The sequence below is a fragment of the Bison bison genome, unplaced genomic scaffold (genome assembly GCF_000754665.1).
Source record: "Bison bison bison isolate TAMUID 2011002044 unplaced genomic scaffold, Bison_UMD1.0 scf7180017863959, whole genome shotgun sequence".
Classification (NCBI taxonomy): Eukaryota; Metazoa; Chordata; class Mammalia; order Artiodactyla; family Bovidae; genus Bison; species Bison bison.
This window is the reverse complement of record NW_011494531.1, coordinates 115228-129953: the sequence shown is the minus strand read 5'-3', so window position 1 is coordinate 129953 and position 14726 is coordinate 115228. Positions and strand designations below refer to the sequence as shown.

General features: G+C 38.2%; 1 protein-coding gene across 2 annotated transcripts in view; it reads right to left on the bottom strand.

Moving 5' to 3' along the window:
• LANCL2 (LanC lantibiotic synthetase component C-like 2 (bacterial)) overlaps positions 1 to 14726 on the bottom strand; it is an 86370-nt gene that overhangs the window by 23087 nt on the left and 48557 nt on the right. Inside the window, exons 3-6 of one of the 2 annotated variants that reach the window (XM_010833930.1) lie at positions 9891 to 10098; positions 8549 to 8696; positions 7060 to 7206; positions 3958 to 4140 (exon numbers count right to left, since the gene is read on the bottom strand). In XM_010833930.1, coding sequence (XP_010832232.1) covers positions 3958 to 4140; positions 7060 to 7206; positions 8549 to 8696; positions 9891 to 10098 — 686 coding nt within the window. The remainder of the gene's footprint in view (positions 1 to 3957; positions 4141 to 7059; positions 7207 to 8548; positions 8697 to 9890; positions 10099 to 14726) is intronic. The other variant, XM_010833931.1, reaches the window with a different exon arrangement.

Below are 14726 nucleotides of genomic sequence, written 5' to 3'. Positions count from 1 at the left end.
GATGTTGACTGCAACCATGAAATTAAAAGACACTTACTCCTTGGAAGGAAAGTTATGACCAACCTAGTCAGCATATTAAAAAGCAGAGACATTACTTTGCCAACAAAGGTCTGTTTAGTCAAGGCTATGGTTTTTCCAGTAGTCATGTATGGATGTGAGAGTTGGACTATAAAGAAAGCTGAGCACCAAAGAATTGATGCTTTTGAACTGTGGTGTTGGAGAAGACTCTTGAGAGTCCCTTGGACTGCAAGGAGATCCAACCAGTACATCCTAAAGGAAATTAGTTCTGAATATTCACTGGAAGGACTGATGCTGAAGCTGAAACTCCAATTCTTTGGCCACCTGATGAAAAGAACTGGCTCATTTGAAAAGACCTGATTGATTGATGCTGGGAAAGACTGAAGAGGGAGGAGAAGGGGACGACAGAAGATGAGATGGTTGGATGGCATCACCGACTCAATGAACATGAGTTTGAGTAAACTTGGGAGTTGGTGATGGACAGGAAGGCCTGGTGTGCTGCAGTCCATGAGTTGCAAAGAGCCAGACATGACTGAGCGACTGAACTGAACTGAAAAAAATGTGCAAACAGATACAATTTAAGAGTCAACAGAGACATTAAAATGGAATTCCTGAAAAAATCCAATTAATCTCTCCTACCTCCCTAAAAGGGAAGAAAAAAAAAGTAGGGGAAAAAAAGTCCCAATATGTAGCCAATAGAAACCATAAGGAAAAATGGTAGAGCTAAATCCCAGCCATGTAAATATTATTAAACTAAACTTCCAAATTAAAGGCTGAGATTGTTAAAACTGCATTGCTAGACGAGGCCCAACTATGAAGCAATACACTTTAAATATAAAAACATCAAAAACTATAAAACATTGCTGACCTAATAGAAAGAAAATAAAAACAGCGGAAACCATATTTGTGGATACGAACACTCAATATTGATATCAAATCACCAAAACTAATCTATAAATTGACTGCAATCTCAGTCATAATCCCAATAGGCCTCTTTTTCAGAAGTTGACAAACTGATTTCTAAATTTTATACTGGAATGCAAAGGATCTAGGATATTTAAAACAGTTTTGCAAAAGAAAAACAAAGCTGAAGTCTTAAATTACCTGAGTTTAAAGCGTAAAGCCAGAGTAACCCAAACAAGATGGTATTAAGATGACAGATAAAGAGGCCAAAATAACAGAATAGCAAGCTCAGATATAAACCTGTGCTTACTGGGTAATTGATCTTTGAATTAGTGCCTCTATAGGTTCCAAATCAATTGGGGAAATAAGTCTTTGCAACAAACAATGTGGGAACAATCAAATATTCCTACAGTGAGAAAATGAGCCTCAGTCCTTCACACAGTATATAAAACTTAATTTGAGACAATTCTAAATATAAAATCTAAATCCATGAAGCATGTAGGAGAATACTGTCTGTATAACCTGGGAATGAGTAAAATTTCTTAGACAAAATTCAGAAAGTAACTGCCATTAAAAAAAATAAAACAAAACACTGATACGGTAGACTTCACCAGAATTTAAAACTTGATTCTTTAAAAGACACCATACAGAATATTAAATTAGGCTGACTACAGACTGAGAGAAATTATTTCTAAAACATATCTGCAAAAGGGCTTATAACTACAACATAGGAAGAATTTTTATAACTTAATAATAAAAAGATAAAAAAATAAAACAATGTGGGAAAAAGATATGAACAGACACTTAACAAAAATATACAGTTAACCCTTGAACAATATGGGGGCTGGGGTACCAGCCCCCACCTAGTTGAAAATCCCTGTGTAACTTTACAGCGGGCTCTACCTGTATGCCATTCTGTATCCTCATTCAACCCATCGTGGACTGTGTTGTACCACAGTACTGTATTTATTGAAAAAGATTCAAATATAAGTGGCCCCACAACGCTCAAACCTGTGTTGCTAAAGGTTCAACTGTACGAACAACCCATAAGCACAAGCAAAATTGCTCGATTTAATTAATCATCAGGAAAACATAAATCAAGACCAGAATGAAATACCCACCAGAAATGAAGACAACTTCCAACACCAAGAGTTGGCAGCGATGTGCAGCAGCTGGAATTCTCTTACACTGCTGACTGAACGTAAAAGTGGTACATCCCTTTAAGAAGAGGTCTAGCAGTGTCTTAGAAACTAAACAAGTCACATTCCGATCCAGCAATTCCACTCCTAGTTATCACCCCCAAAGAAATGCAAACATGTGTCTACAAAAAGGCCTGTACACGTGTTCACTATAGCTTATTCACAGTAGTAAAATAACCAGAAAAAACTGAAAGACAAAGGGATAAATTATTATGTCAATACGATGCTTCATATCAGGAAGGTACCAGAATCTTGAGGAAGGAAAGAAAGTATAGTTTGAAAATAATCTCTCCAGGTGATTCTGACAAACACCACCTAGAAGAAAGATATTCCATGTTAGAAATAATCAACTAACAAATGAGTTTTAGAGAATAATTTATATGAAAACATTTTCTCATGAAACATGAAGGTCAAGAGTTGACCATCAAGATGCATTTCTAACAGTTCTACTGTGGAAATTACAGAGCAGGATTGTGGGTACAGGAAGGAAGGGTATGGTTTTTTCACATATTTAGCCCAGAATCAAAGGATAACTTTGATATCACTTTGCTGTGACTTACATGGTTTTCTTGGGAAACATATTTACTTTTTCAAATATAACTTTATTTGACCAATGTTAGTATTTGTTTATTAGTGGCTGAGTCCACACAAACTGCTAGTGCCCTAAGACCTGAATGTGTGGTTAGAAGGTGGAAGACTTGTTACTATAACTTATAACTTACCATAAAGAACTGATGGTAGAAAAGTGAAAGTGTTAGTTGCTCAGTCATGTCTGACTCTTTGCAACTCCATGGACTTACAGTCCACTAGGCTCCTCTGTCCATAAGATTCTTTAGGCAAGAATACTGGAGTGGGTAGCCACTCCTTTCTACAGAGGATCTTCTCAACCCAGTAATCAAAACCAGGTCTCCTGCATTGCAGGCAGATTCTTCACCATCTAAGCTACCACAGAAACTCACTGACTGTAACTATTCATCAAAACAGCTTCCACCCATGAGGTCCACAAATGTCCACAAAGGTAACTGTTAGGAAATCACTTTCAATTAACAAAATACCTAATACATCACAGAAATAGTATTAAAGATCTTGACATTTTTTCCAAGACCATTTAAAATACTACATAATTTCAAATAATACATGTTCATACCAACAAGCATATGCCCTATGTGAAATGTGAGTAGCATCTACAGGAGGGAAAATCAAACATCAACCATTACAAAGATGCATTAAAAGAAAAAATTTCAATAGCAATCTTAAATGATAATTTCAATTTACATGGTAATTTTAAGTCCAGGAGAGAAATAACAGTATTCTTAACACTGTGCACAGACAGATTGAGAGTCCACTACAGTTCATCAGTAAAGGCATTGCCAAATTTCCAATAATACCCTGTATGTGTGAAAATTTGAACGCCATGTCCATCTTTCATAAATAATTTTATAATAATTTTAAATTCAGATTTAAAATTCCCCAAATCATCATCATCATCCTGCAACAAAGGTTAATTCAAGGAAGGAGATGAAATGATGTGAAGTCAAACAAAAAGCACTGTGGCTATAATGCTACCTCCTACCTTACTGGTTATTTATACTTCTGTCATCTAGGTTTTCTTTTACACATAAATATAATCCCTGTTAAGACACACATACACACTTACAGCTCTAACTATAGTGGTGATGAACAGTGAAATAAGATTTTCTGCTTACTAGTAGAAATATTAGCCCTAAAAGGTTTTTAGTTTGCAAGCAAATGTGATTATCAAAACCGAACGGAAAACTCGGTGGTGAGCAGCGTGTGTGTGCACACCGGATGCTAAGGACACAGCCTGAGCACTGACCTTGTGCGCCTGCATGAGCACGTGGATGACACCAGGGGCGCCGTGGCACCAATGCACCAGGCGGTCTGTCTCATTGCTTAGTGATGACGGGTAATTCCCAGATCGGAATCTTTTGTGGCGCATATAGTCAATACTAGGTTTCACCATTTCTGTCAAGGTTTCTTGGTCCACTTTTGCTGCTGGCTTTTAAACAAATAAAAAATTTAATTAATTTTTCCAAAAGTTTTTTTCTTTTTTAACCTATATTGTGGCTAATATAGTTAAGCATCAATTACCTAGAATATTGAGGAACATATAAAACTAGAATTAATTTACCTCTCCGGTTACTTAAGGCCTGGGCAGACTTTTGCATCAATGCTTGCTGAGGCTGCAGATGAAGCTGAAGGCTGTCTGCTGGGGATTCCCTCTTGCTCAGGGGAGGCCTTCAACTGACTGGATGAAGCCCATCCACAGTGCAGAGAACAGACTTCTTTACCAGAAGTCAACCTGTTTAAATGTAAACATCACCTATACACCCTCATGGAAATAATGTCTGACTAAATGTCTGGGCACCACAGCCCAGTCAGGTTAACACATAAATTTAACCATCACAGACAGCTGGGGACTTTCATATACCTATATCTGCAAATCTTTTATCTGAGCTGTTTCTGCAAGAGACTTCAATTCCCTATGTGAGGTGGTGAGGCACTGACAGCTGGGCTGGGGGAAGGTGCTGGGGAGAGGCTGGCTGTGGCCACAGCAAGGTCTCCTTGCTGACCGTGGGAACAGTCATGAAGCCCCGCCTCCAGTTCTGTGCTTCACTTCAGACTCATCTATACCTGGCTTTCTGGAGTTAAAAGAACTGGGTTTACTCTTTCAGTCTACTTCCTGTTATCTCTAGTCACCTCGCTGTGCAGGGTGATCCCTGCAGAGGCCCAGGTGGGCTCCACAGAGATTTTCAAAGATGCCCTCCTGTGGCCCAGACTCACTCCCCACCTGCATACACGTCTGGCACCGCATTTGAGAGCACCTTAAATTCCTGAGTGCGGGGCTAAAATTCCTGGCTTGCTTCTTGCTGGCATCCTCTTCCGCAGGCAGCTTGTGCAACCATCCTGTCCTCTCTGGTCGCCTATTCTTTCTTTGTTCCTTCATCTATTCTCAGTCTACATACTTGTCTAGTGGGGCTACAGAAGTCTCCAAGTCTCATCAAAGAAGCTGGGTGTCAGTTTCTTGCTTTCCTTGATGTTTTGACATGATTTTCAAGAAGAACTGTTCTTTATTCTTCATTGTAAAAGTGGAGTTCAGTTCAAGTGATATTTTGAAAGTTTTTGTGTATGCTGTTCTGTGGTTTCAAATGAAATCACACGGGAGCCCCTGCAAGTTCAGGCTAGCACCGCTGGGGAGAGGCATGCACGGCCAGCTTCACGAGACCAGCTCTGGCCCATCATTGCTTAGTGATCAGGAAGAGAATGCTGACATCAATTTCTAAATAGCATCCTTTACAAAATAGTGTCTCTATGTTTGTCACTTTAAAAGTAGGTGAGGTGAAAATTTTATGATTTGTGATTCTCTCAAGGAACCCCCTCATCTCTAGCAAAATTAAACACCCAAAACTAAATTATTGGTGATTTTCTTATGATTATGTTCCCCCTAAAGGTTTTACCACTTTTAAAAAAGGTTCAAAGGCCACTGTTATAAATGTTTTTCTGAGAAAATAGAGAAAAACAGACAATCTACCAACTGTCTAGAACAAAATTGCCATTTTAAAATGAGACATGGAATTCTGGCTGCTTGGGAACATGTCTGAACTAAGACAAAATTCACAAATTAGAATACATAGGTGTTTTACTTTCTACAATGATAACCAAATATACTTAATCACCAGAGAAAGGAGTTCTAGTCCTGGGCAGATAGGAATTTTCTATTTTCCTTTAGTGAGTACCAGCATGATGCAAAAGATAAAAATAAAAAAGGAATTTGTAAGTAAAAATTTTAAAAAGGAATATACGGGCTTTTAATTAAAAAGATCTAAATTCTAATCCATGTTCCTTGACATACTAGCTTTGTAATTTTGAATAAGTTAATAAAGTACTCTGTTATGGGTGTGGTAGAATAAAAAAAGGCTTAATTGGAAAAAAAAAAAAAAGTACAGCCAGACCTTGTTTTATTGTGCTGCACTTGTGTTTTTAAAAAACTGAAGGTTATGGCAACTCTGAATCAAACAAGACTACTGGCACCACTTTTTCCAACAGGATTTGCTCATTTTGTTTCTCTGTGAAACATTTTGGTAATTCTCACAATATTTCAAACTTTTTCATTGTTATTACATTTGATATAGTGATATACGATCAGTGACCTGTGATGTAACTACTGCAAAAAGATTACCACTCACTGAAGTTTCAGATGATAGTTTAGCATTTTTTAGCAATAAAGTATTTTAAAATTCAGGTATGTACATGTTTTTTTAAGGATCTAATAATAGTATTGCACATTTTAAATAGACTACACTATAATGTAAACATAACTTTTACACGCACTGGAAAGCCAAAAAATGTATGACTTCCTTCACTGTGACATTTGCTTTCCTGCAGCAGTGTAGAACTGAACCTTCGATGTTGCTGAGGTCTGCCCACAGACGAGGGGCTCGCAGGCCATAAGGCTGGAAGCAGGCTGAAGCAATATTTGGTGCAAAGTCTTTGACATCTGATGGAAGTGTCAGTATGTGATTCAGCAGACAAGGGTGATTCAGAGACAAGATCATAACCACAATAATAAACTAGTTAAAAATTTTCAACACAACTGATACCAAGTTGGGGTTATTTGAATATGAAAAAGCTTCTGCCCTAGTCTGCATTCTAGAAGCCTTTTCTGCTTCTTGAAGGTTTTCCCCAATTAAAAGAGCAGGGAAAAATGGACAGAAATAAAGTGTGGGCCATAGACACCGTATCCAGCACAAAACTGCACACAGAAGTACTCTCTCTCAGGAGGTCCCTGCTTGAGGATCCATGATTCTTATTTCATTTCAGCCTGCTTGGTTTGTGGTAAAATTTCAGTTCCTATTCTCGATTCAATCTGGTATTTTATAATGTGGTTACTACACTGGTATTACAGACTGTCACTCACCTGCATTAACATGTAGTAGATCCCGGCCATGCCATGGGCTGCTCCAACATACTGCTTCCTGTGCCACTGATACAGCAGGGGACAGCGCTCTACCTTCTTCTCTTCCTTGGACAAAGCTTTGCCCGATTCAATGATAGCATTGACTACCTACACAGATGATGATACAGGTAAGTCTAGAAAACTTACATCTAATCTGTTTTACTTTAATTAACAATAACAGCATGTCTTTATATACATAGATCACTTAATCTGAAAATGTTTAATCTTTAATACATAGATTACTTAATCTGAAAAGAGAAGCACCATTATCTTTATTAATCAATAAATACAGTCAGGGAGAAATCAGAAGACAATCTCAGAGTAGAAAAAGATACTAAGAAGCAGAACCAAGAGATCAAAAGGTCTTTGTATGGACAGTTTACTAGAACCTAGAAAAACTTCCTATAAAAACTGTCCTGGACTACTTAGACTCAATATTTTCCCCCAAAAGGCAAGTACAGTTGGTCCTCCATATCTGCTGTGGGTTTCACACCCGTGGATTCAACCAACCTCTGAAAAAAATATTGGGGAAAATATATTCCAGAAAGTTCCAAGAAGCAAAACTTGAATTGGTGGCATGGAGACAACTGTTTACACAGCATTTTACATACATACATACCATATGGTGTTAGGTATGAAAAATAATCTAGAGATGATTTAAAGTACACAGGAGGATATGCATAGCTTACATGCAAATACTATATCACTTTATTAAGAGACTTCAGCATCCTGGCATTTGGTATCCAGAGGGGGTCCTGGAATCAATCCCCAGCAGGTACTAAGGGATAACTGTACACCCACCAATGCTGGAGGAACTGGCTTTATTTATGAAAGATTACAGCAACGAGTTTGCTGCAGGATTTTAGAATGACTATGTGGCAAAGTAGTATTTAACTGTTTCCTCATATCCTCTCTCCCCTCATACTTTTGGTAACAGGGCTCCAAATTTTAGTGAGATATATCGCCTCAGAGATACAGACAAGGGGACACAGTCATCTGACAGAGTTCTAGAAGTAGGATGTGCGCACAGGTGAGGTGGGCAACTTCTGGTTCCTCCACGTCCTCACCACCCCCTGGGCTGGGGGCTCTCAGTGCCGTGCAGATAAGGGCATGGCCCAAGGATAAGGCAGAACAAGAGAGAAGCTGGTCCCTAGCCATATTCACCTTGATTACCTATCAGTTCAGATACCTCATGAAAGAGAAATAAACATTCTCTCTTCTTTAAGCTAGTGTTTGGTTCTAGTAAAAACAGCTGAATTAATACAAACTTAAATTAAAAAAAAAAAATCCCCAGAAGAAAAAATAAAAGAGCTATTTATTAATTTTATGAGAGGCCTTAGGAAATTACTCTTACCTAGAGGCAGAGTCCAGCTACTACTATAGCTCTATGCTAGCAGACAGGCTGCCTGATGGAAAGGAGAGGACTCCCCAGCCCATGGCCCCACAGTACCTCTTTGATAGCTGACTCACACACAGCGCCTGGACCTATCTCCGTGTTCACGTAGAGTAAGGCGTACAGATAACCTGCCCGTCCATAAAGCAGCTCATCAGGAAGGTCTGAATCTCGACAGACGATGGTTCTCTGGAGTTGCAAAAGTCTGCCCAACAAGAAAAAGTGTGTTTTCCCAGAGAATGTCTAAAATACTTCTTCCTGCAACTGCAAGTAACCCTATAACTTTAGGAATTATCCGTTATTATTTTTCATTTAAAAGTGATTTTTTAAAATATCAAAAAAGACGGAAAACAACAAAAACTTCCACTACAAAACCAAACAAAAGCTTCTCTCTCAGATATCAAAATTAATAATAACACATCTTGCTGTTCAAAAGTTCTACATTTACTAATATATCTAAACTTTATAGGAATATATACATATAAGAGAAGATACTCAGTTTTGAAACCCAGAATTAAAAGTGATTAGAAATTTTAATGAAAATCTTACTAAAATGTAGCCAATGGTTGAGAATTAGCTTGAGTCACCCCATGGTTAACTAACATTAACTGACCAGCACATGCCAGACACTTCACTAGACCATGGCAGTGAGCTCTGATTCAAAAGAGAATATAAACCAATACATGCCATAAAAACTTACATTCTCTGTATTTCATAACAACTGAACCAAAGAATAACTCAGTTATTATAGTGAATCTAAGTCTTATAAGCTAATTTTCATGCACTGAAGGCAACCAAAAATTACTTAGGAAAAAACATGTTTACTCTCTTCCCTCAAATTAAGACAAACACATGCTTGGATAGAAAAGGAGCAAACAATCCCAATATTGAAGGCTCAAGATTAATTTTCAAACTTTTTTCTACTTGGAGAGAATTATTTGCAAGAGCAGGCGAATTAAAAGAGACACTGATGTATAGAATAGTCTTTAGGACTCTGGGGGAGAGAGAGAGGGTGGGATGATTTAGGAGAACGGCACTGAAACATGTATAATATCATATATGAAACGAGTCGCCAGTCCAGGTTCGATGGCTTGATACCGGATGCTTGGGGCTGGTGCACTGGGACGACCCAGAGGGATGGTATGGGGAGGGAGGAGAGAGGAGGGTTCAGGATGGGGAACACGTGTATACCTGTGGCAGATTCATGTTGATATATGGCAAAACCAATACAATATTGTAAAGTTAAAAAATAAAATTAAAAAAAAAAGAGTGTAAATAAACTGCATTGGATAAATTGCAAAAAAAAAAAAAGAGAGAGAAAGTCATTTTCATTTTTTGAGTTTCTTTCAACATCAATACTGAGAATTTGGAGAAAGCACTTCCAGTAGTAAAAACTCACTTTGTGATGCATTCCTGGGACTCACAATCACTTTTGAGTTTATGATAAACAACAGCTCCAACAGCCAGGGGCCCAGCATCTCCACAGAGGAAAGTGACCCTTCGGCCATTCAGATTCCGAAGTGTTCTCTTTACGTAATCCAGGGATCGGAGCAAATAGGACTGGTCACATGTGACCCGGTACAACTGCAGGTACAAAAGGGCTATGCCTGGAATAGTCCCCCCGCCCCACAAAAAAAGACAAGCATTATAGCCTTTCCTTTTTATCATCAGGACATTAATTCACAATTACATGAAACTCCTACACAAAGTCTACACTTCTGAAGGGGTAACATTAAAAAAATCACATATGATATGTTTCTTAAAAATGAGGGGGAAAAAAACCCAGGGTAGAAATAAATTCAGACAAGTTTAAATGGTGCCAATTGCTCTAACACAATGATTCAGTAACTCCTAGATAAGGGAAATGTAAGACTTCCCATTCATTCCCCTTCAATTTTCATTTGTCTCAAGGTTGTACTTATTTTCCTTTGCGAACTTGGGTCTTCTTCTTCTTAATTCTCATATAATAATGTCCTCCTCCTATATCTTATGCCAAATTACACGATTGCTTTTCTGAATTTTATACCCTCTTCTTTCCAATACCTATTTCTCACAATTTTTCAATTTTCTTTAGTGACCAAGCAACCAGTTATCCAGCTCATCATTTATGGAAGAGCCACATGATGAAGTTTAAGGTAGTGAATTCACAAGACATAGCTGTCACCTACCCAACTTTCCTGTGTTAGATTAAAGAACACATCTGGTTACTCAAGGGAACCAGAGAGGTGTCTTTTTCTGAAAATCGAAGGAGGATGAACTATATGGCTTCTAAGGCGGCACGCATTCCTGGGCTCAGGAAGTCAATGTGACGGCTAAATAATATATTAATCTGTATAAACATATACCTAATAAAATATACTCAGGAAAAAGTATTTAAAAAAACTGATATGCTGGTCAAAAGGCCAAAAATAAATCTATTAATGTTTGAATTGAGGTTCACTAATATTCTGTTCTTTATCTGATATCCTATTTTTATTTTTTACTTTTCTTTTAAATGTCTCAAAATCGGTAGCTTCTCTCTTCTTTATTTTTGCTATTCAAGATATCATACTTCCCTTTGAGATTAACTCTTAACACCCACATATATTTTTTGAAAAGTCCTTTTATCATTATCCATTGTTTTTATAAGTCATTGTGTCAAACAGATAGAAAAGGAGCACATTAATAAGCCCTAAAAAGATCCTTCCATATGATTCAATTATGATTTCGAGTGTGTGTTTTCTGTATTCAAAAACAGAAATTATAAATATATAGAAAACAAGTTCAATACCAACAAATTTCAAATATAATAATCACTATAAAAGGTTCACCAGTACTTCCTTACTGACTCAGAAACCCCTAAAAATAGGATGACGATCTGGCCAACCTATGAACCCAAAGATCTATGGTTATATATATTCAAATCTTAAGTATTTTAAAGTAAATGACGACAGGCAAAGTATAAAAAAAGAAGTCATCATGACATTCTTCCCCTGAATACTTCAGTATGAAAATCTAAAACATACAAACCTTTTCTTAGAAGCCAAATTAACACTGTAGCTATCAAAAGTAAGATTGAGCTATGTTTATTTTTTTTCTTTTTAGTAAATCTTTACATCAGGTTCGGCACTAGTGTTAACCTTGCTTCATAAAACAATGAAAAGTATTCCTTATTTTCCTGTTCTCTGAAACAGTGTAAGAGTAGCACTGAGATTCCCTGTTCTTTAAAAAACAAAAACACTGACTCTTTTACTGTTTATTGTTCATTTCCTCCAGTTTTATGGAGGTACAATTGACAAAAGATGTCCTTTTCACTATAGGGGACTGGAATGCAAAGGTAGGGAGTCAAGAGATATCTGGAGTAACAAACAAATTTGGCCTTGGAATACAGAATGAAGCAGGGAAAAGGCTAATAGAGTTCTGCCAAGAGAACACACTGACATAGCAAACAGCCTCTGCCAACAACACAAGAGAAGACTCTACACATGGACATCACCAGATGGTCAACACCAAAATCAGACTGATTATATTCTTTGCAGCCAAAGATGGAGAAGCTCTATACAGTCAGCAAAAACAAGACCGGGAGCTGACTGTGGCTCAGATCATGAACTCCTTATTGCCAACTTCAGACTGAAATTGAAGAAAGTAGGGAAAACCACTAGACCATTCAGGTATGACCTAAATCAAAACCCTTATGATTATACACTGGAAGTGAGAAATAGATTTAAGGGACTAGATTTGATAGATAGAGTGCCTGATGAACTATGGATGGAGGTTCGTGACATTGTGCAGGAGACAGGGATCAAGATCATCCCCAAGAAAAAGAAATGCAAAAAAGCAAAATGGCTGTCTGAAGAGGACTTAAAATAGCTGAAAAAGAAGAGAACCAAAAAGCAAAGGAGAAAAGGAAAGATATAAGCATCTGAATGCAGAGTTCCAAAGAATAGCAAGGAGAGAAAGAAAGCCTTTCTCAGTGATGAGTGCAAAGAAATAAAGGAAAACAACAGAATAGGAAAGACTGGAGATCTTGTCAAGAAAATTATACCAAGGGAACATTTCATGCAAAGATGGGCTCAATAAAGGACAGAAATGGTGTGGACCTAACAGAAGCAGAAGATATTAAGAAGAGGTGGCAAGAATATATAGCAGACCTGTACAAAAAAGATTTTCACGACCCAGATAATACGACAGTGTGATCTCTCACCTAGAGCCAGAATCCTGGAATGTGAAGTGATGGAATTCCACTTGAGCTACTTCAAACCCTAAAAGATGATGCTGTGTAAGTGCTGCACTCAATATGCCAGCAAATTTGGAAAACTCAGCAGTGGCCACAGGACTGGAAAAGGTCAGTTTTCATTCCAATCCCAAAGAAGGGCAATGCCAAAGAATGCTCAAACTACCACACAATTGCACTCATCTCACATGCTAGTAAAGTAATGCTCAAAATTCTCCAAGCCAGGCTTCAGCAATACGTGAACCGTGAACTTTCAGATGTTCAAGCTGGTTTCAGAAAAGGCAGAGGAACCAGAGATCAAATTGCCGACATCCGCTGGATCATCGAAAAAGCAAGAGAGTGCCAGAAAAACATCTATTTCTGCTTTATTGACTATGCCAAAGCCTTTGACTGTGTGGATCACAATAAACTGTGGACAATTCTGAAAGAGATGGGAATACCAGACCACCTGACCTGCCTCTTGAGACACCTGTATGCCGGTCAGGAAACAACAGTTAGAACTGGACATGGACCAACAGACTGCTTCCAAATAGGAAAAGGAGTACGTCAAGGCTGTATATTGTCACCCTGCTTATTTAACTTATATGCAGAGTACATCATGAGAAACACTGGACTGGAAGAAACACAAGCTGGAATCAAGATTGCGGGGAGAAATATCAATAACCTCAGATATGCAGATGACACCACCCTTATGGCAGAAAGTGAAGAGGAACTAAAAAGCCTCTTGATGAAAGTGAAGAGGACAGTGGAAAAGTTGGCTTAAAGCTCAACATGCAGAAAACTAAGATTATGACATCTGGTCCCATCACTTCATGGCAAATAGATGGAGAAACAGTGGAAACAGTGGCTGACTTTATTTTTGGGGGCTCCAAAATCACTGTGGATGGTGATTGCAGCCATGAAATTAAGACACTTACTCCTTAGAAGGAAAGTTATGACCAAACTAGACAGCATATTAAAAAGTAGAGACATTACTTTGCCAACAAAGGTCCATCTAGTCAAGGCTATGGTTTTTCCTGTGGTCATGTATGGATGTGAGAGTTGGACTGTGAAGAAAGCTGAGTGCCAAAGAATTGATGCTTTTGAACTGTGGTGTTGGAGAAGACTCTTGAGAGTCCCTTGGACTGCAAGGAGATCCAACCAGTCCATCCTAAAGGAGATCAGTCCTGGGTGTTCAATGGAGGGACTGATGTGAAGCTGAAACTCCAATACTTTGGCCACCTGATGCGGAGAGCTGACTCACTGGAAAAGACCCTGATGCTGGGAAAGATTGGGGGCAGGAGGAGAAGGGGACGAGAGAGGATGAGATGGTTGGATGGCATCACCGACTCAATGGACACAAGTTTTAGTGAACTCCAGGAGTTGGTGATGGACAGGGAGGTCTGGCGTGCTGCGATTCATGGGGTCACAAAGAGACGGACACGACTGAGTGACTGAACTGAACTTGTATGTAAGTAGTTTTTTGTTTCCTGCTTCAGAAATTCTGTCTTTCATTTTAGACAGTTTTATTATAATGTGTCTCAGTAAAGTCTTCTTTGACTTGAATCTCTTTGGGAAAGTACAGACATCTTGAACTCTTAACTTCCATCTCTCTTCCCAGATTTTGAAAATTATCAGCAATTATTTCTTTAAATAAGCTTTTGCTTTCCCCTGCGCCCTTTTTCCTTCTGTGACTCCTCTAATACATTAGTTGTTTTCTTGATGACATCCCTTAATTCATGTAGGCTTTCTTTACTTTTATTCATTCTTTTTACTTTTTTCTCCTCTGACTGGTTAATTACAAATGACCTGCTTCAAAGTTCATAGGTTATTTATTTCTTGTTGATTCATTCCACTGCTGCTGCTTTCTGCTGCAGTTGTCATGTCCTTTGTTTGTATTCTTCAGCTCTAGGCTTCCTTTTTGGTTCTATTATGTATGACCAACCTAGACAGCATATTCAAAAGCAGAGACATGACTTTGCCAACAAAGGTCCGTCTAGTCAAGGCTATGGTTTTTCCTGTGGTCATGTATGGATGTGAGAG